This window comes from Amborella trichopoda, chromosome 12 (assembly GCF_054954075.1).
Source record: "Amborella trichopoda isolate Santa Cruz 75 chromosome 12, AtrichopodaSantaCruz75HAP2 v2.0, whole genome shotgun sequence".
Classification (NCBI taxonomy): Eukaryota; Viridiplantae; Streptophyta; class Magnoliopsida; order Amborellales; family Amborellaceae; genus Amborella; species Amborella trichopoda.
This window is the reverse complement of record NC_142347.1, coordinates 2070228-2094344: the sequence shown is the minus strand read 5'-3', so window position 1 is coordinate 2094344 and position 24117 is coordinate 2070228. Positions and strand designations below refer to the sequence as shown.

Here is a 24117-nt window from a genome sequence, read left to right as displayed (position 1 = left end):
CTTAATGTAAGCTATAGGAGTGCCATAGTCTATTTGGCAGTCACCATAAAAACAATTCTTTGATCATGATAAAGGACATATAGGTTGGTGGAGTCTTGTACAGAATCATTTATATATTATTCATGTACGAAGTCGTACTTGGAAGCCAATTATATATTTAGTTAAATGAATATATTATTATTATTTAGAGAACAAAAACTACAATTTTGACCCTCACACCATGAAGATACGAGGAACTTAACTATATAACTTATCTTATCATTCAGAAAGGAAAATGCTTGGGTAGGGCTGCAGCCCTTTAGCGCCTTACCTCAAAATTTATTGAAGATTATAGTTTTAGTATCAAAAATCTTTCAAATCGATCATCTCGACTTTGGCCATCATAATTATAAAAAAACATTAGCATTTCTAGCCCCAAATATAATATATATTATAACGCATAATCTAGACTACCCATTTCACCCTAAAAATGAGTATTTATAGATACATAAGGTCTATACCATTTTTTGAACTTCATGTTTAATATTCAGTGTCGGAAATTAGTTTTAGAGCATCTTGGAGATTTCCGATGCCCAAAGCACTTTTTAAACAAGGATATTCGAGGTGAGGATTTGCATAAAGTATGGACCATATAGAAACTGCATCTAAAAAAGAAAATTTTTTTTTAAGGTAAATATCTAAAAAGAAAAAACTATATATACTGTGTCAACTTTTGGTGCGCAATGTTCCTTTTATATTTTATTTTTATTTTTCTAACCCATTGGTAGCTGAGTTGCCCACTTTATTTTTTCACTGATTGAATTGCCCTTCTCTTACCTACAAGATAAAATAATAATAATAATAATATTATTATTATTATTATTATATTATTATTGTTATTATTATTATCATAATAATAATAACAACAATAATAATAATAAAATACATAAATAAATAAATAAAAATCAACTTACTTTAAGGCTAAAATACTCAGATTCCCTCTTGTTGCGTACGGAAAAATTCCACCAGCCTTTTCCTCTTGTCTCCGTTGGCAGAGCAGCGGGTGGTGCCGAAGTATCTGAGTTAAGTCTTTCATTGGGATGGGTGGCTGGGTTACACTCTAAAAACTAGGGCTTAGGCCATAAAATGTGGCCAAAGGACTAAGCTTGGGCTAGGGCTGGCTTGGGCTAGGGCTGGCTCGGCCCAGCCTTTTTTTTGGCTCGACATGGGCTAGGCCAGCCTCATAGGGACTAAAGTCGAGCTATTAAGAGTGTTGGTCCAAACTATTGCCACCCCTAATCTGCCTTCCCATGTTTCAACTCGAGCGAGTCCTAAGTAGTATATCTTATCAAATAGATTTTAAAGATATTGGAAAACCAACATATTCATGCAATTACGAGATTTTGGGCTTCAAATTACGAACCTCTTGATTTGGTCCTACTTGGATCAGATCTGCAAATTTTTTAAAAATATGGGGTGCCAAAACCACTTATAAAAATATAAAAAATAAAAATTATTAAAAGGAAGTCATACTAGACAAGTGAAGCGCACCTCAAAAATCCATTGGAAAACAATGCTGGAAATTCATTTGATGGATCACCTCAACTTGAATATAAATAATAATAATAATAATAAAATAAAATAAATTTAAGTATCTTCTAACACATCATTTGGATAGTCCAATTTGAAGAACTTTTAAGCGTTTATAGATCCGATGATCCCCTTCACCTTTAAAGTTCACAATCAAGATTTTAAAATCATCATATGAGAGTTTCTCACTTCAGAACTACGTCTTTTTGATAAAGTTTAAACATGTGCCTTACTTCATTTCTTTAATATAATCACCATATAAGAACCACACCCATGTGAAAAAAAATGTTTGGATTTCCATGTATAAAGCAGGGTTTAAAAAGTTGGCCGAGTCATTTCTACACGGCCCAGTTTGAGGTCCAACTCGGAGATTTTAAAAAAACAAAAAAAAAATTTATTAAAAAAATAAAAAATATATTTGCAACATTTTTATTTATATTTTTTTATCATTTTGACCATGAATACTTATTTTTGTATGTTCGCATCTTTTTTTAAAAAAATTTAAAACACCGACTCATTTTTCACCATCTAATGTGATTAGTTTTGCTAAACATAGTTTTTCTCATTTTTAAGTATTTTTGCAGTTTTAATAATTTTCATGTGCTACATTACTCGGGTTCACGTCGGACTGGGCCTTGGACGTAGGAGGCTGGCCCGAGTTGACTTTCCGAGGAACCGTCCAACTTTTCCGACACTGGAATAAAGTTATCCAAAACAAAAACACTCGCGCCTTGCTCGTGGTTGTACACTACTAATCGTCCTGGCTTTGATCTTTTTTCAGCCGTCCGATGGCACTATCAATAATAATAACGAAAAGGACCCACAAAAAGACACGTCATCTAGAAGCAGACCAATATCAGTTTGAATTTGACCCTTGCTTGGGCCCCACAAAAGCGGAATTTCCTCCGCGTCACCCCTAGTAAACACCACTCAGCATTCTCTATATCTCTCCACGTGGTCGGCTGAGACCACTCAACACAACATCGAGATGAAATCCAAGGGTTACAGTCGATCCAGATGTCAACAGAGGGACCCGCCTGAATACTGCACATTGTCAACCCCCGCGTTAGCCCCCCGCGATCTCATTGACCACGTGGCGTACACGTGTCACTTCGCTTGTCTTCAAAGGCTTCCCACGCGCTTTGATAGCAACCCCCGCCGTCGATCCATAAATATATAAAACCCCCCCGCCCCCACCGTCCTCACTCAATAGCTCAGCCCACAGACGTTTCGGAAAAAACATTCCGGCCAAATCACGATTATCCGACCAGTACCTCTGTAAAGTACTTATTTGACCAGCATATTTCAGGCGAAATCTCGATGTTTCGTGAATTTTTGTCGATGAAGGCCGATAGTTAGAGATTTCCGATTCATTACTGCAAATTTTTCCTGATTTGTCATTGCCATTTTCTCTCGTATAATCCTGAATCCAATGCCATTTCATTTTGAGGAGGTTGTGAGAGCAGTGTTTAAAGAAACATATAATCTTTTGAGATGGTGAGACCATCATCGTCGAGTGGCACGAGAACGAGGCCGGGAAGACGAGAGAATTCGAGCAGCGACAGTGGTGGCAGTGGCCAAATTTTCAAGGGTGTGAGGATGAGGAAGTGGGGAAAATGGGTGGCAGAAGTCCGCCTCCCGAACAGTAGAGAGCGCATATGGCTTGGGTCCTACGACGCACCTGAGAAGGCCGCTAGGGCCTACGATGCTGCTGTCTTTTGCCTGCGGGGCCCATCCGCAAAGCTCAATTTCCCGGCGAACCCACCTGAGATTTCTGCCGCTGGGTCCCTCAGCCCCGCCCAGATACAGTTGGTAGCAGCCAGGTTCGCTCATGAGGGACCACCGCCTACATCAGGAGCTACGTCAGATTCACCCGGCATGTCGGGGCCAGAAAGACAGGAGCCGTCAGAAGGAAACACGTCGGAACATTCAGAGCCGCTGCCACCGCCGCCTCCGCCCATAGACTGGCCACTGATGGACGAGTTTTTGCCAGAATCCAACGGCGGCGGAGTTTTTCATCCCTCGCTGGAGGGATTCACGGTAGGTAATTTCATTCCGACAGAGGAAGAGGAGGAGGCCCCAGAGGCTGGGGATGCCGGTTATTATGAGGCACCCACTGGTCTCTGGACCTTCTGAGCGGTGGTATTTCGGTAGAGGCAGTGGTGGTGGCAGCGGCAGTGGGGCTTTTCTGTTTTTGACACCGAAACTGGTGGCGCAACTCAATTTTTTTTGAGCCGTTGCGCCACCAGGTTTTGCAGTCCGAAAGTTTCCCCATCTGCAACGCACCTCTCGCTATATCCTTACACTGGTGACTCCCCCCCTCTCTCACTCTAGGAGTGTCCTTCTCTCTCTCTCTAGAACAGAACCATGGTCAAACAAGGTTTTACTATCAGCCCGCGGCCCCACATTTTTACATGGCTGCATCCCTCGAGTTTCTATTTCCACCCCCAGCTCCTACTCTCTCTCTCTCTCTCTCTAAAATCTGCTATTACAGTCCTTTCTCTCTCTTAATTCACTCTTCCTTTCTCTCTCTTAATTCACCCTTCCTTTCTCATGTATTTTTACAGCTCTCTCTCTCTCGCTCTTAGTTATCCAAATACCAACCCCACTCTCTCTCTCTAGAAAAGCAGCAATTACAGTCCTTTCTCTCTCTTAATTCACCCGTATCTCATGAATCTTCACAGCTCTCTCTCTCTCTCTAAGCCAGATATCAACCACTCTCTCTCTCATCTCTCCTGCGAATTTCCCACACGCCCGTGTATCCCGCACGTGCGTATGGCGCACACGTACATATCCTATCGTTTGGCCATCCACAAGGGATATAAGCACGAGGCTAGCTTTTTTCACGTGTGTTTTTCTCTCTCCTCTCACGTGCTGACGTCAAAGTACGTGTTTTCGTCCGTTAGTGCTAACCCGTAGCCCACCCGGAATAATGTTCCCGCCGGACCATTTAGTCATCTCGCGGGAGCATTTAATCATTTGGCATATATGTTGTATTTAATAGGTTGGTATCAACAACGAACTTTGTTGTAATAAAGATTTTTAGTTTTTTTTAGTATTTATCCGTGATGATGTGTGCAAAATAATTTAATTTGTATTTTTCTTGTTGCTTGATGAAAGACAAGGGCCTTGGGGGTCCTCTAAATCGAATAAGGTTATGCAACATATGTTTTATGTTTATGAATTAACAATGACTTGGGTCCGTTATTGCAAAAGTAAACGGATTGTGGATAATATTAACCTCATCCATTTAATATTGATGAATATATTTTTTTTGGAAAGGAGAGGTTGGCAATGATGGGTGGTCTGGATTGCCCACTATAGATTTAGATCTAGATGTCCTAGATCCATTCCAGATTAGGCAAATTGGCAATTTGGATTGGGCAAACGGGTTAGGTTTGGTGACCCAACTTGGCAAGATCCGGGTCAGACCTAGACCTTGACTCAACCCATTGGGTTTCGGTTTTTTCTTCATTTTTTTCCTTTATTTTTTGTTTATTTGCTCAGCCTTCCACTGATAGCGCTAGTGTTAGAGCCCGGCCCCTGACCAGCCCCACTTAACGCATGCTTCCAACCCTCACATCTCCAACTTTAGAATATATTAACTGTTTTTCAAGCTACAAAACATGCCTACAACAAAAACTCTTTTGTTAATGTTTTTTTTCATCATTAACCATAACATGTTGACCATGTTAATTTCTTGAGTTTATAAAATATTTGTGGTTAGAAAATCAAGATAGAGAAGCTCTATACATGGTGAAAAAATTCATAACAACATGGAGAAATTTGGTACCACCTGAGAAAACGTTACAGAAACATTGATTATTAAAGCGATGGGGAAAACAAATCCAATCCTTGGCAAACCTCCATTCAAAAATTCACAACTAAACATATTTAAAGGATTCTTAAATATATCTTTTTTGTTTTTATAGAAGTTATAAAATTTTATTGAAGTAGACTAAAACATAATCCGAAACAATTGTCTCGGATAAAAAAATGCCCCAATGGCAAGAGAATCAACCATCACATTGGCTTTCTGATAGACATGCACAGAACAAAAGGCAAAAGGCCTAGATAAATCCAAGATTTGTTGGCATAGATAAATCCAAAATCTGCAGCAGCATATTTGTAAGTTACCAAGGCGGTTTCTACTCCGTTTTGCACCACCTTATGGCATTTAGGAATCACCTTCGATAACACAAAAGCTGACTTAAATTTCTTGGACTTAAATTTTTTGCCATAAAAAATTTGCAAACCAAAAAGTAGAGCCATAAGTTCTACACGGTTAGCTGTGAAGTAGTGTACAACATGATGAGTTGTTTTAATACCAAGTAGGCCATCATAACTAAAAACAATATTTCCTTCCCAATCCCTAACCACAACACTTAAACCAGCTAATTTCGTTGCGAGCTACCATCAAAGTTAAGCTTATAAACTGGATAAATTGAAGTTTATAAACTGGATAAATTTTTTTTAACGTAAACTTCCATAATATCTTTCTCCACTTTCATAGATACAACCAATTCTTAAATATATCTCAAGCGATTCTCCATGATATTAGTCACAAAAATATGTGATTGGAGAAATTATAGCACCTATACTATATTGCTGTTATATGGCTGTATATTGTTAGTAGTACATTGTCATTGAGCCGATGGCATACGATGCATACGAAGGTTTTAAAAAACACCGTTCCTATCTGGATTCGCCTGATTTGAGTTGGGCATCATCATAGGCGTTTCGGATCCATGAAAATATCATGATCCGAATGTGTTACTATAGTGAACCGCATGTTATGATATCATGAATTGGATATGTCATCGGTTCCCAAGTGAAAACTGGGATCTGGATGTGTTATTGTGGAGAAGCGCATGTCATGCCATCACAGATCAGACACATTACCGATTCCCAAGTGAAAATTGGACAAGTTACCAGATTAAACGGTGACATGACAATTGGGATTCGGATGTGTTATTGTAGAGAACTGTGTGTCATGATATCAAAAATCAAACACAACAAGGGTTTTTTTCGTTTAAACATTTTTTTTTAAGAAGTTGCATAAATATGAATTTGTAAAAAACAACACAGGCTTAAACAGGTTTTTTTTTTTAAAATGGGCTTTTTTTTTTTCGCAAGTTTAAACGAGTTTTTTCTTTTGTTTTGATAAGTTACATAAACATGAATTTTTTTTAAAAAAAATAAAGGCAACGAAGGTGCATAAATATGAATTTTTAAAAAACAACACAGGCTTAAACAAGTTTTTTTTGTTTAAATGGGGTTTTTTTTTTTTTTCCTGGGTTTAAACGAGTTTTTTCTTTTTTTTTGATAAGTTACATAAACATGAATTTTTTTTTAAAAAAATAAAGGCAACCCACCCACCAAATTATCAGGCACACGTCAAACAACCACAATGTCTTGCTTCTCCATCATTTACTTGTACCAAACAATGGGATTGACTTGCACTCCCACAGTTTTTCAATGTGGAACAATATTGTTTGTCTCTTCTATTAACTAAGGCGCTCTGCAATTGACGCATGTAAGGCTATGGAATAAGACGCTCTATTATCTCTTATGTTATAACCTATTAAATAAGACGCTCTTTTCTTTTTTTGTCGCTGTTGTTCAAGTTGACGAGAGGCATTTTTTTATTTTTTAAATTTTGATATCTCTATTTTTCATTTTTTAGGATTAAATTATTTTTTTGAATTTTTTTAATGTTATGACATTAAAATTTATTGGGGGTTTTCTTTTTAATCATATGATAGTGGAGCGTTTTTTAATAATTTTTTAATCATGCTATTATAATATTATAATTAATAATTATTTATTGATAATCAAATCTTGTATTTTATTTACTAATGTATTTGCATTATAAATTATGTAATATAGTATTTTTTTTATAGTTGTAAATAAGATTTTTAAAATTAGATGATATTAGAAGACATTTTAGATTTGTTATTATTTGTAGAGTAAAATAATTATAAAATATAAGCCAACAATTTCAATTTCAGTATATAATATTATAGTTAGTTAGGTTGTGATAAGTTTGGATGAGTAAAGCGAATTAATAAATATTTGATACTTTCATGTGATCCTATTTTCACTTTATATGAAATTTTTTTTAATCTTCTAATATGAGAGTGTTTTCTAATATTTTTAAATTATTATGATGCAATTATACTTCTATGTTATAATTAAAAATTATACAGACATCCACACAGGAAAACATCATCTCGGTATTCACCTAGTTTTACAAAGTAACAAAAATACATAATGCATTAATCTTAATTTATTTTAGAAACTAAAAGAACACTATTTTTAAATATATATAGTAATTTTTTTAAAAAAATTAGGACAAAACTTGTCGATTCAGCCAATTCTTTGATTTGACATGGTTTTTTTGGTGGACAACATGGGTCACTGATCTGCACTACTTTTTATTAATAGAATTCACAAGATTTAATAGATTTGTTTGATCTACACTATTTTTTTATTCTTACAGTTTTATAATTATATATGGAAGTAGAGTTTCAAGTTATTGAAGGGATTTCTAGCAATATACATGCATCTTTAGGCAGAGTATGATGGTGCACGATACTTTGATTTTTTAAAGTGGATCATGTTAGATTACTCATATATATATATATATATATATATATATATATATATATATTTCATTATGGCAATCAACACTTTTGGAGACTTGATAGTTGATACCATTACTTATTACGTGTAACTTTTTTTTAAGGGTATTTTATATAGTTAATCAAGAATAAAGCAGAAATTCTTGATCAAAATAGAAGTATTTATTAACTATAATGGAGCATGACACCATCTATATAAAATATCACATTACCCATATAAAACAATAATTGTTTATTAACTATCAGTAAAATGCCTCTAATTTTTTATAAAAATATCTATCACATCCCTTCTAATGACGAAATATTGAAAAAATTTTGTATTACAAAACAAAGGATATCTAAACATTTGAATACATCAAGAAAATTGTTATAACTTGTTTATGTATGATCTATCAACTAGATCAATGATGTCAGCTTCGCTTCAGAGTCTTTTTCAGTTTTGTAACAAAAATGAAGCAATTCGGTACTTCGATCGATTCGGGGTGAAGACTTTGGATTTTTTTAATTTAATAAAAATAAATTAGATATTTATATATAAAATATATCAAAATAATAGAAAAAATTAAAATAAAATTAAAATAAATACTTTTATATAGGTATTTATTTTCTGACCAAAGCAACTCGAAGCTTCGCCCAAAGTAAGCCGAAGCGGCAGCACCTCGCTTTTCTTCGCTTCAATTTATGCTTAAAATCCGAAGGCTTTGGCCTCTTCAGTCGAAGTGAAGCGAATTTGATAACATCGAACTAGATCGATCATACGAGAATTTTGACCTAAGTATCCTCAAATTTCGAAGTTGTGATTTCTATGCAATAATTGGTGGTCTATCTTCATTGAATTTTATCTCTCAGGCCCATTTTGGGATTTTGGGATTTCATCCAATCATATCATAGAATTGTTTCTCTCAATCATAGGGTTATTTTTCACCCAATCTAAGAGTTTGATTTTAGATTTACAATTCATTTTGAATTCTTTAAGAGCTTAGATCAATTAGGTCCAAACTCAAAACACAATTTCGATCTGGACATTCTCATTTGAGGTGTCCAAGAATATACTTTGACAAGGGTTGGAGGCATAGATTCACACTGATAGGGTTGCCAACAGGGCGGGCTCGGGCCGAGCGTAGTGCAAAACTGAGTAATATAGGCTTAGGACCAACCCAGGACCGGTCCTAAATTCATATTATTGAAGCCGGATTTAAATTTGACTTGTAAAAATAATTTACACATGTAGTAGTTTATTAGATGCGGCTTGAAGAGAATAACACATGCTACCTTTATTAGACAAGCCACGTCCCATTCCTGTTCAACGTTCATTCGAAGAAACATTCATCCCCACCATCTAACTTTGCGAATTACACATGTAGTAAAATATATCTGGGTAAGTACAGTAAGTATCAATAAGTATGTCAAAAATTGTATCTCAATATATTTAAATTGCATCTTAATATATTTATGGGTTGCACGTAGTAGATCAATTCAAAATACGTACAAGAGAAAGCATACTTCCAAATTTGAATACGGATGACATGTTTCTTTAGAGAGAATTAGATAAGGAAAATTGTTTCATGCGGCTGGACCGCATTCCTATATATGTGGCCCAGAAAGTGCAACACATCCATTTTAAAGATGGATGCACGTGGGTGTTCCATCTAAAAACAATGGAAACTAATGGTCCAAATGTTTTCTTACTAAAATTATTATTTCTAGTTTTTAAAACTGTTTTAGTTTTTCATGTTCATGATCTCCATGTTAGAGATTAAATGTCCTAAAAAATTAAGTCTTAAAATCTATCTCAAAAATATATTTACTAAGAGGCCCGCATTTCTACATATGCGGTCTTGGCCGCATAGAAACCGGGCCCATTAGATAATGGCACTAAGAGGGTCGAATATTCAAAAGTATTAAAAAATATACAGCCAAGTTCATTTGGGTATTAATGTTTATTAATATGTTATTTATAATGCTAATTTTACATAATCATCATTGTTACATAATAATATTAGTTTTGACAATCATAAAATAATAGAAAATGGTTCGATAGGCCCATCAAAATAAGTAAAACCTCACCTCATAACTCCTAAAAAATTGCAATTCAAGTATTGTAAAACCTATAAATCGATCATCTCAACATGAATGTTATGGTTGTGAAAAACTTTTAAGTCTATATTGCAACAAATCATCTAGACAATCCATTTCACTCAAAAAATATGTGGTCATAGATCCACAAGATCTGTACTATTTTTTTAGTTTCAAATTTTATTGTCGGTGTTAGAAATTGATTTTAAAGCCATCATGAAGATTTCCGATGCCCAAAGTGCTTTTCGGATGAGGATTTGAGGTGAGGCTTTATTTTGTTTCCATAAAGCCTAGGCCCTATAGTACATAAGTGTTCATAGATCCACAAAATCCATTTTTTAGCATCACAAATATCTCTTCTAGAAAAAATTTTTAGGTACACCTTATTTCAATAGTATAAGGTTGAGAACTTATATAAATTTTTTCCCTTATATAAAAAGAATATTAACAAGAATATAATAATTTATTAATAATATTTAAGGATTTAATTGATGCATAAGTGTGTATCCACACGCATGTTTACGTATAATTATATAATAAATTTTACTAGAAATATTTATTTTAATTATCTTGTATTTCATTATCCCTTAAGATCTAGTTATTCGTTGATAGGAGAAGGAGGGTTTTTCCGGTCATATTTTTCTTTATCATATTTAGGAATTGATATGTGAAAGACTTCTATTATAATATTGCATAAATATTTTAATATTATGCTAATATTGATATTTTGATATTATAATCTTTTATGGTTGTTACAATAATGATATTTAAGGATTTAATTGATGCATAAGTGTGTGTCCACACGCATGTTTATGTATAATTTTATAACAAATTTTACGAGAAATATTTATTTTAATTATCTTGTATTCCATTATCCCTTAAGATCTAGTTATTCGTTGATAGGGGATGGAGGTTTTATCCGGTCATATTTTTCTTTATCATATTTAGGAATTGATATGTGAAAGACTTCTATTATAATATTCCATAAATATTTTAATATTATATTGATATTGATATTTTGATATTATAATCTTTTATGGTTGTTACAATAATGATATTAATATGTAGTTATAATATCCATATTATTTATATTATATTATATATTATTGTTATTATTATTATTATTATTATTATTATTATTATTATTATTATTATTATTATTATTATTATTATTATTATTATTATTATTATACTTGTTATTGTTATTGTTATTATTATTATTTAAAATATTTATTTTGAAATGGTGATTATTTTAATAGTACTGAAATAAATATTTACTTAAATAATAATATTATGAGCGAATATAATTCATGAGTCATATGTTACTCAGAATTTAATATTTCCATTTAACAATAATAAATTTAATAAAATCAGCCTAATTTATATTAGAATATTTTTATTTTATATAGTTTTAGTAATTATACTTTTGTCCTAAAATTATTCAAAGTACATAGATTTTCTCTATCATGTCCTAAAATATCTCCCTATCTAAAGAAGATAGGCTTCTTTTATTATTTTTTTAATAGAAGTATGGCTACTCATGCCCTAAACTTCTCTATTTGAAGGTTATATGTCCTACGTCCTCTCTATAGATAAGATCCGCTTTATTCTTGCAACATGTGCCCATCCCTAAATTGTAGCTTAATAATATAGTATAGTATAGATATAGATAATTGTTTACTCCGCAAATTGCTACAAAAAATAGGAGATTAAAGAACAAAAACTTGTAATTAATCTAAAATTTTGGGATTAGCCAAATTGGGACTAATCTGAAAAACTTTAGAAGGTGACAAGATGGATACATGCATGGGTACATATTGCAAATCTAAGGAATTATTTAACTGTCATGAGGCTTGGAAAGCTTGGAGTTCTAAAAAATATTAGCCCCAAAAAAAAAAAAAAAAAACTGAACAAGCCTACTATGGTGGGAGCATATAAATTTACCCCCACAGGGAAAGACCAGCTTGGGAGGATCTTGAAAGACCCAATTTAGATTCACTAAATGAGAATTATCCTATAAAATGAAGGATGTGGTTTGTATAAGGCTGAGGCCCTAAATAATCAAAGTACGACGCACCTTCGAATAATGTTGAAAGATGTCGTTTCAATACCGAAAATATTTATGATGACCTGAAAATTTATTTTTATCTTTAATTATGAAATTTCAAGTTTCAAAAATAGCGTAGATCAAGTAAATCTATTAACACTTGAAAATCTTGAAAATGGACGGTATAGATAACACATTACAAAATGCACTATTTCAAGACATGAAGTCTATTTGTTTTATGCCCATGTACCTTAAGGTCGAGATGATTGGATTTGAGGGTTTTTTAGCATCGAAACAACTTCTTCCATAGTTTTTGAAGTGCACATTAATTTGATTGTTTAAGGCTTCAACCTTATATAAACTTTTTCCTTTCGGTAACTGCCTAGTGTACATTATACTGCCTTCTGGTTGTCATTGATTTGTGCAATTCTACATGAAATAGACAGCACAAGGGGGCTTTTGCTTTTTCTCAGAAGAATGACACTCTTCCACTCTTTTTCATTTGCATGTCCCAAAGTGAGTTCAAGAAGAAAAAGGAAAAAGATTTATCTCCAACCTGAAATCTCATCCAAATTTATGAAACTAATCCCTAGCATGAATCCAGTCAAGTCTCCACAAAGAAGGATTCGACACTAGGGGTGGCAATGGGCTGGGTAGCGCCGTCCGGCCTGGCCCGCCCTAAAAAATTAGGTTATGAGCCACATGTGGCCCGAGGGCAAGGCTGGGCTTCTTTAGTTTATTTTTTATTTTATGTATTTCCATTTTTTCCGCTTGGCCAGGCCCCGCCGGGTCCTGATGCCTCGCCAAGCCTAGGCATGGGCCTACATTGGCCAGTGCTCGCCCGGCCCCATTGCCACTCGTGATCCACATACTCTCTTCCTTTAGCATGCGGGACCATTCTAGAACCCTTTGTTTAAGAAGTCTTATTCAAGCTCCAACTTATGACGTTCCAAGCTTGAGTTCTCCTGGTCTGAACCAGCCAATTCTAAGTTGGAATTGAAGATTTATGAAAAATTGGAAGCATAGAATGAGAAACTAGCTGTTTGGATTGGAAATTGTCTATTCAAATCAGGAATCAGTTCCCACTCACCCGGTTCCTTTTCCGAATTTAGAATCAATTTGACTCAGGTGGACTCAGACTGATTCTGTAAAGGAATTATTTGAGTTTATCAAGGAACCCTAATAAACTCATCCAATTCCCAGCTCCAAGCCACCCATTCTGATTCCAGTCGGTAATTTCTAAATCATTGCTAGCGCCCTACAAATTGGGGCGGTACCCTGCAAATTGGAGTTTTTGTCCCCCCACACAAGCCCAAGCCTGAAAAAAGGAACCCCCGGTGTAAGATATTCACTCTCAGCCTTAAAACCATAAAGAATGGGTGGTTCATTAAAGGGTTTCTCTTTCCTTCAAATTTAGACCAAAAAAGATATGCAAATTCGCTCAAGAATATCAAATTGGTGATTTATTAACGTTTATTTTTCGAATGCTATATAAACCATGTTTAGCATATTTTAATGGAATATCAATGCATTGACGTCTAATATAAAGTAGGGTACCGTTTGTATAGAGCCGAGGTTCTAAACAATCAAATTAGAGCCCACCTTCAAATAGTGTCGAAAAATAATGTTTCGATACTGGAAATCTTTGTGATAGTCATGGAAATCTTTGTGATAGTTATAAATCACATAAATGACATCATAGAACGAAGTATGATGTCACAGATCGGCGAGGCACTAGATGAGGGCTGCATTTTTGTAATTTAGTTTAAAAATAGGGACTACACATGTAACTCGTGTTAGGTTATGCTACGCCCTTTTCTGAACATGTTAATGATTATGGTAATAAAGAAGTATTTATTCCCCTCAAACTTCTTTTACTTCTTCGATGTAGGATTCGAACACGGTGATATAATGTTGAGACATTAATTTAATGTATACCATTATTACAGAAAGTAAATCAACACTCGGTGACATTGTGCAGTTGGTTATCACTTATGATTTCATCTTGGACGTCCCAAATTCGAAACAAAAACTAAAAGGATAATGTCATCAAAACAAAAACTAAAAGGAAGAAAATAATGTTGAAGAAAGAAAATAATGTCATCAAAACAAAAAATAAAAGGAAGAAAATAATGTCATCAAAAAAAATACAGGAAAAAAAAGGTTTTATTTTTTACTTAAAAAAAAATAAAAAGAAGAGAATAATGTTATCAAAAAAAATAAAAGCAAGAAAAATAAAATAAAAGATAATACAACAAGCATTTTTTGTCAAAAAAACAAAAAAGGTAATACAACATCTTCTTATTTTTCTTGTCAAAAATAAAATAAATGGTAATATAACAAGTATTTAGTGTCAAAAAAATAAAATAAAAAATATAAAAAAATAAAAGGTACCTTGGTATCATCATTTTCTTTTTTTTCTTATAAAAAAAAAATTAGTAATGCAACAAGCAAAAAAAAAGTAGTACAACATCTTCTTATTTTTCATGTCAAAAAAAAAATAAAAGGTAATATAACAAGTATCATATTTTTCTTGTCAAAAAATAAAATAAAAAGTAATACAGTAAGTATTTTTTGTCAAAAAATAAAAAGTATTTCTTAATACAACAAGTATTTCTTAGTATAACCTAAGAATAAATGGTCTAATTATTTTTTTTATTTTTATAACATGGTGATCTTTAACACAAATTTAGGAATATTAATTCAAAGATAGGGTGTAACAATCCTAAAATTTCAAAAAAAAAAATAATAAATAAATAAAAAAAGGAGAAAAGATGCTTTTAAATAGGTGATTGTCTGATTGAGTATGATGATCCTTGGGGACCATCACTATTTTCAAAACTTTTTACTTGGTTTAAACTTTTGCTGCTGCTTTTGTTTGCAGCCTTTGCAGTTGCTGCTTGCTGCTGGCCACGTCCTTTAGCGGACGTGGTTTTCGTATGTTAAAAGCAGACTCTTAACGCGACACCTCAGGTATGAGGTAGAGCGTAATAAAATAATATAATAATACGTTATAAGAATTTAAATAGGGGAGGTAAGCACTCCCACCCTAGAAAATTTTGAAATCTTTCTCTCTCTGGTGGAAATACAGTGAACTCCTCTCTCGAACCGAATTTTTATTGGAAGCTCCCTCTCAAATATTTGTGAGTAAGTGACATCGTCGTCCTGAAAAATATTCTGCTTTTAATAAATAGTGATATTTCCGTCCAGGATCTTTACTTTATAAGTTTTGTGTGTAAGTGACCCCATTACCTCGAAAAATAATCCATTCTTTTTAAAAATGAAATGAAATAATTATTTCTGCTTATTATCATGAATTTTAGGCGCGATAAATTTTATGCGCACGTGACCTCATTATCTTAAAAAATAATCTTTTTAATAAAAATTGTGATATTTTATCTATGTTAGAAATTTTGAATGCTGTAAATTAGAAAAATAAATTTATTTATTTTTCTTGTTTATTGTTAGAAATAAATGTGATATTTCTGCTTTTAGTAAAATTGTGATATTTCTTTCTACTGTTTTGAATATTTAGACATTATAAAATTCATGTGCAAATGACTGCCTTATTATTTAAAAGTATTGACATTTTGCCAATTGATTATAGTATTGTTGTGAAATGTTTATTTGTGGATTGATATCCCATAAATTGTGATAATTCCGTATTTTTGAATTTTTATAAGAGTTTTTCTATACATATTAAATTGGCAATTATACTAGAATGCCTTTACAAACTGCTACCTTTCTAAATTTGGGCCCAAAATATTTGATTGGTTATTTTTGAAATGTTATAGAGAGTGACTGTTATTAATGGTTTAAGTGAAATTCATATTAATGATTTCAGTGATATGTTGAGTACATGATATTGCTGCTTTCGAATGTTTAAAGAGATTTAGAAATAATTTAAGTATGCAAGTGGACTCATCCGGTTCGTCGGTGAGGTATAAGTAGACCTCTCTGGGACGCCGGTAGGGATTAAGTGGACTCATCCGGTACGCCGGTGAGGTATAAGTGGACCTGCAGGGATTAAGTGGACCCATCAGGACGCTGATGGGGTATATAGGTGACCTACTTGGGACGCCAGTAGGGTATTTTGTGAAATCCTTTGAATTATGTATTGCCGTTAAAAGTGTTATAAGCATTTCAATTACTCGGATTATACTTAATTATGCATTTATTGAAAGTGAAACTGTTGATGTATTTTTGTTAATAGATCTCATTTTGGAAAATATTGATATCTTTCAATCATGATTATTTTTAGGATTATGATGATCACTTACTGAGTAGCCAAACTCATCAAACTATGGTAAAAAAAATTTTTAGGATAACTGCGGATTCATTTTGAGTGCTAGTTAAGATCAACCTTGGAAGATATTGTTGTTGTGCTAGCTTTCTTTATTTACTTTGTAAGACCTCGCCACTGTAAATTTGTCCTATCAATAGATGTATATATGTTTTGTCTATCACATCTCAGGAATAACAGTATTGTAAATTCTTGGGGTGTGACATAGGGTTCATACAGTGAGGCCATTTGAAATTTGTCTCTCTCTACTAACAATCTCTTCTACTAAATTTATTCTAGAAACCTAAAAAAATAAATTTTTGAAAAATTAAAGTGTTATTTCGAAAATTGGTACCCATTCTAATAATTTCTACATTGATAATCAAATCTTTTATTTTATTTATTAATTTATTTGCATTATAAATCATGTAATGTACTATTTTTTTTTACAGTTGTCAATAATATATTTTAAATTAGATGATATTATAAGCTATTTTGGATTTGTTATTATTTATATAATAAAATAATGGGAAAATATAGTACATACCCCCAATTCCCCATCTTGTTTTACGTCTTTCTATTTTTTTTTCAAGCGGCATAAAAAAACGTTCCAGTATTTCACCGTACCTCCTCATCTATTCTCTTCTACGTTTATTCACTTTTGACCACAAAAACTAGCCCCAACAAATTGTTTTATTTTATCTCAATCCACGAGCATTTTTAACCCTATTTGGTACTTTTTAAAAAAACTTTTGGATTGAGATGAAATAAAATAATTTGTTGGGTTGGGAGAGAAAAGATGAAGCGTTACGGTAAAATACATGAGGGTTGTTTTATGCTGTTTGAAAGAAAATAGAAGGAGGGTCTACCGTTAAATACGATAGAGAATTAGGGTCTGTACCAAATTTTTCCTAAAATAATTATAAATGTAAACCAACAATTTTAATTTCAGTATATAATATTATAGTCAGTTAGGTTGTAATAATTTTGGATTATAGTTAGGTAGGTTGTAATAATTTGGATTTTTTTTAGTGGATCAAGGTTTTCCGCCAATTCGAGATTTTAGTGGCCATATTTTCATCAATTTAATCCATTCTTTATTGTAGTCCATGTATGATTATCTACTTTATTCATGATAATGCTATGATTTTTCTTTTTTGTGATACAAATTTAATAGCTAACATAGTTCATACATGAAAAGAACCTCTCAATGTTCACATATTGATGAAAAAATGAAAGTTAATAATGTAGTGCCCCTATTTCTTATTGGATTCCTAAAAAACAATATTTATAATGAATTTTAATAATTTTTTTGGATTTATTTTAAGGCTTAATCAGACAGATTCGGCATATTCTTGATCCGGATCGCCAATTTACCGATCCAGATGGGTTTTTGGGCTACCCCGATCTGGGGCACCGATCCGTTTTTTAAACCACTAAGTAGATCTACGAAAACTTGAAAATTGACAGTCCAAAAATGCATTACAAGATGCTTTCCAAAACTTGAAATCTATTTTTTTTTCTCATGTCCATGCATTTTGATGTCGAGATGATCAATTTGATGATATTTGATCATCAAAACAATCTCTTGCAATGAAATTTTTTAGGTGAGCTCTAATTTGATTGTTTAGAGCCTTAGCTCTACATAAACTTTTTTCTATAAAGTAATTCTGCCATAAGTTAATTTCATTTGTGAGAAATTCAAGTAAATATCTCTTTACGTTATTTAAAAAAAAGGATTGTATATATCATGAGACTGAAACTATTTATTTTTAGTAAAAGAAGACCACAAGCACTTTTTGCCATTGAATATGAAATCAAATAGGTGAAAGTGTGTCACCACATTCGATAAATTTTATTTTGGACTTTGTATCCAAAATTTGAAAACTATCTATTAGAAAAAAAAAATATGAACAAATTGGCACATATAAAAATTGAAAAAACTAGGATCTTTTTTAGGGATTATATACAATGAGACTATTTATCCTCGATACGAAGAGGTCATAATCACTTATAAGTTATAACCATTCAGTGTGAAATTTGATAGCTTAGGTGTGTCACAAAGTTCGAAGAAATTTCTTTTGAATATTGAGCTTGGTCATTGGAATAAATGCCACCATCCAATTTCACATCCAATGGTCAAAATGAATTGTGACTATCTTGTACCAGAGATAAATAATCTCATTGTATACTTTTTCTATTTTTTTATACCTCCAATTATATGGATATTTAAGAAAACTCCCCTTGTTCTTATTTTATCAACAATGTGATACATTAGAATTTAGAGAAATATATGTAAAAATTCTGTATATTTTACGATATTAGGAAATAGTCCCATATTTTTTTTCTTTTTATTTAAGATCCTATATTTGTTAAGTTTTTATTTTTTCCAAAATATAACCACGTGCCAAAACCAAATTATTATTTTAGCAAACAATGTGTTCAACAACCAAAAGTGTCGAACCCATTTTTTCAAGTAAAAACATGGGTTCGCCATTTCCAACTCTTTTTAGCAAACGTCACTCCCTTGGGAGCATAGTGCACACTTCCACCTCAACTAAAATCCGGCCTAGTTGTATTTTTAGGCCCAAAAAAAAAAAATTTAAATGCTATCTTTACGTCCCTAGAAAAATGATGTCCTAAGACTGAACAATGATCATCTAAGTATTGGATGATTAATTCTAAGTGTTTAAATCAAAATCCCATTTTCCCTTTTTATAAAAGATCCTTAGATGATTTTAGGTGATACCGAAATTTTAGATCCAGAAATTCATCGTAAGTAGCTCTTTTGTTGTGGGAGAAAGTGGGCAATATGATCCTACAAGAGCACGGTATCCGTGCACTTGTTTGAAAGAAGGGGAAATATGATTTAAGAGTTAAAACTCCTTGCAAAATCAACAATGGATTTGAAAGATCTCAATTAATATTGAAGGGTTTACTTTTATTTAATTTTTTAATGCAGGTGCCTCTTAAAAAAATCTTAAAAAATGGCCAAATCGTGCATGTTTAGGGTTGGGAATACTGAATAAGTAGGATTATTTTAATAATTTACTCCTTCATAAAAGTAGAGTTACTCTTGTCATTAGGTTGGAGCCTTTTAGGTGGGTAAAATTACCAAAACACCTGAATTTTATTTGAAGATGTACCCAAATAAGTTAAAATTAAAAAAGCAAACCCTCTAATATTAATTAAAATATTTGGGACCCATAGCTAATATTAGAAGGGGTTATAGAACTTGGGCTACAAGGAAGCAATAAGTTCACATAATAGAAAACCTTTAGGACTTTAATAGATTGAATTAACGCTATTTATACTGGAATAAATTTTATTAAGATCAGTAGATACGTATGATTAATTTTTTATTAGACCAAGTTTTATTGGTATGTGAATGGCTGTGAAACGTAACTATATCACATTTGAATTATGTAAAAATAACCCTCAATAATTTTATTTTTCTTATGGATTTAGGAATGCAACTTGAACTTGCGTCAAGCTTCAAAATATGAAGAGTAGAAGTTACACGAACTTAATATCCCATATTGCTATAATAGAACTCGTACCTTGGAAAAAAAATGATGGCCATGACAACAACATTAACCGATGGAAAAGTATTTAAAGAGACCATTTATTTTTGATACAGGGAGATCACAATAACTTTTATTCATTAGATTTCGAATCGTGGGTATTAGAATATCATTAATTAGAATCAAAGTTCCAATAAGGAAATTTTAAATTCCCTAACATATCCCAAGCCATCCAATTTGATACCTAATAGCTAAGAGTAAATGTGACTTTCATGTAACAAAGATAAAGGGCCTAGGTCGGGCCATCTTTGGCATTGGCCCTAGCCCTGTAGTCCTTCAGTAAGGTTAATATTCTAAATTTTAAGTAAAATGCAGGAGTCTCTTCATAATTGTTTTGGCCTATGATGCTTAATAAGTAGGGACATTAATTTTGTCGTAATGGCTGTAAAAGATGCACATAGCTTACACACTATTTAACTTAGTACACCTAGTTGAATTTAGCATACTTGGTTTACTCGCTATGCTTTACTTAAAGTAAGGAAATTAGTGTGCCTAGTTTGGTAGAAGCCTCAGAGTTATGTGACCTGATTAATGACTAGTGAGGAGATAGGCTTGTGTTGATCTGTTCTTTATCGTATTGAAGGGCAAATTCTCTTCTTTTTCTTCTTTTTTCTTTTCTTTTCTTTTTCTTCTTTTTTTTTTATTTTTTTGAACTTTAACTATGAAACTTCATTCAAATATTAAAAAATGCATATTAGGAGCCACGCTTGTTGCCTTACAAAAGGAAGGCAGTTCGTTTGTTGGGGCGGTTTGAATATGCGACCGTCGGACATGTCTCTAGGTCGCGAAACAAATACACAGATTGTCTTGCCACGCTGGCATCCAAGCTTGGAGCCGTGGATGGAGACGGGTCGAGAACGGTACACGTTTTCCGTCTCAAGTAAAAGACATAAGTCCTTCCAGAGGATCTAGGGGAAACACCGACCATGCGGGTATACCAAAAATGAGGCTTTTAACTGAGGTCAATGACCACCAACGATTGTTGGTAGACGTCCCCTTTAACAAGTGAATCTGCCTCCATATTATCCTCACAAAAACAATAACAAATTTCAGCATACAATGAAGAAAACAAGGATTTGATTTCATCTAGCATTGGCCGAAGCCATCAAGGAGGTACAACTTCTCCTTTACTCCAAGCAACGATGTTTGCAGAATCTCCCTCGGTAACTTTATGACCCTCCATCTCAAAAGTAATCTAACACCTTCTAGCATTGCCCATGCCTCCGCCTCATTAACAGTGGCCATACTACAAAGACCTGAGTGTGTGATTAATGTTCTTCCCAGAGAATCTCTAATAAGTCCATCAATACAACCATACCAGGATTATCGAAAGAACTTCAATCGAAATTTAACTTAATGGAATTTGGCGGTGGAGGACTCCAAATCACTTGCCTTCACTTGCCTTCTAATAGAAGCCACTGGGATCTTTGAAACCTCCAAAAAATTAAGAAATACATGCTCAAAAGTCACCAATCCTGCATATTTATGAATCTTCATCCACTCAGCTGCCATTGTCAATATATTGGATTTTAAAATAGTAACTTTCAATGAGATACATTCAAATATCCTTCTATTCCTTTCCTTCCATACACTCCATATAATACTAGGCTACAAAGATTTCCAAAGTACCGAGCTTAGAGACGCCCAGTAAACTCCATTCAAGAGGAAGAATACCTAAGCTCGAAGGGAGGTGAATAGATAAATGTAGCAATTGCCTACACCAATACCATAATATCAAAATAAATGGACAATGAAAAAATAAATAATCAACATATTCATTGTCACTTTTGCAGTAAATGCAGACATTCATACTAGGAAAGCCTCCCTAACAAAGGTTGTTAATTTGTAGATAACTTATATTGACAAGCAACCCAAAGAAAGACATGTACTTTCAACTGAATGTGCAACCTCCAAATATTATTCAGATGTGCCTCATCCACTCTACCTCGTTCCCCATCAAGCAAAGCATAGGCTGATTTAACTAAACAAGCACCAATTCCTAAGGTCTCATATAAGAGCGTCATCCTTGGTAGGACGCCAATGAGCAGATTGAAGCAAGTCCATCAATTGTCGAAACACATTAATAAAAGAGTCAAACATTCTCTTATACACAATGGTTTAAAAAGCGGATCGGTGACCCAGATCGGGCACCTCAAAAACCGATCCGGATCGGAAATCGGGTGAATCGGTCAGAATAAAGATTCAAAAAAATCCAAAAAAATTATTAAAGTTCATTATAAATATTGTTTTTTTTTAATTCAATAAGAAATGAGGGTACTCCATTAAAAATTTTCATGTTTTTGCATGAATATACGAATATTGATATGTTCTTTCCCTGCATGAACTACTATTCAGCATTAATTTACATCACACAAAAGGATAAACATAGAATTATCATGGAATAAGTATATCAACATACATGGACTACAATAAAGCATACAATTAGTAACATACGATCTAAAAATAAAATGACAGACGACGTTGTTGTTCTTCTTGGTCACGCTGGTGCCATTGATTGAATTCGTTTGACAATTCATTGATTCGATCTAAAAACGAATCATTGATATTAGCAGGCGTCTGACTATACCCAAATCCTTGAGTGTTAGTGTTTTGTTGTGTTCCCAATCCAAAATCCCCGAAGCTTGTTCATCCTTCATGTTCACCTACACTGTCGTGCTCATCCCTACACTATTGCTATTGGGACTCGATATGTGAATAATATGGCCGGGATAGGGTGGCCTCAGAATCATCGTCTCTCTCATTTTCTCTTAGACCCCCTTCCCACTCTCCCTCATTAGGTGCAATATCACCGACATATCCGACGAATTGTGGATACGTTGACTGGCTGCTTCCTCTTTCATGCTGCTCATCACTTTCTCCAAGATCTTCCTCACCGATAGCCTCAAGGAACGCTCTCTTGTGCAACATTGACTCCTCCTCTTCTACTACCCATTGGTCTGCTGTGTCTGTGACAAATATTGTGTCTAAGTCTATCGGCCCATAGTCTTCAAGCTTCCTTCTTATTTGTCGCTCTCGGAGGTTTAAATTATAATGAACGTACATTAGTTTATGAAGCTTCTCAGAAGTAAGTCGATTCCTCCTAATAGTGTGCAACCATTGGAACGTACTCCAGTTGCGCTCACTGTCAGTAGCAGAACATGTCTGGGAGAGCACCTTGATTGCTATCCTCTTTAGCTGATGTGCATCAGTACCATATATGTCCCACCATTCAGCTGGATTAAAATGCAAAAAGCATTGTAAGGGCAAGAACAATTCATAAGATTAAATATATGAATGAACAAAATATTAGCGAGGGGATAACCTGGATCCATCATAGTTCGAGAATTCCTGACAAGTCTAGTTCCGAAGGATCCTATAGCATCCCTATACATAGCAAGCTAAAACAAATATATTACGTTTTAGTACATTATTCCTAACAAATATAACAAATCAATGAAGTTCTTACCCAAACATTAAATAATACCTCTTGTATTCCTGCTACTTGGTTTCGATGACTTCTCTCTAACCTTGCAATAATGTATCTGACCCCTTCCATAATCTTGTAGGGATATTCAGGTGTCAAATAGAAAAATTTTGGGTTAAAGTAGTAACGTACAAAATATATAGATAGAAAAATGTCATTTACAATTTCATAAAAAAATGATTTAAAATGAAACATTGTAATGATATAAATATATATTTACCAGCATAATGAATTGGAAGTCCAAATTTGGTATTCCACCTCCTTTCTATATTCTCGATCACTTTGCTAGCAAAACTACACTTCTCCCCAATAGCTGATTTCGCCCTCTCAATACCTTCATAAATGATACCCATGGTAGCTTTCTTGTCAGCATCCACCATTCTTAACACCTTGACCAAAGGGGCAGTGGCCTATACAATACTAGAACATCG

At 33.4% G+C, this 24117-nt stretch overlaps 1 protein-coding gene across 1 annotated transcript; it reads left to right on the top strand.

The window, feature by feature from the left end:
* Positions 1–3063: 3063 nt before the first annotated feature.
* Positions 3064–3705, top strand: LOC18433763 (uncharacterized). Its single transcript, XM_006843843.3, has one exon. It carries the CDS (start codon positions 3064–3066, stop codon positions 3703–3705), a length of 642 nt encoding a protein of 213 aa, XP_006843906.1.
* The last annotated feature ends 20412 nt before the right edge of the window (positions 3706–24117 follow it).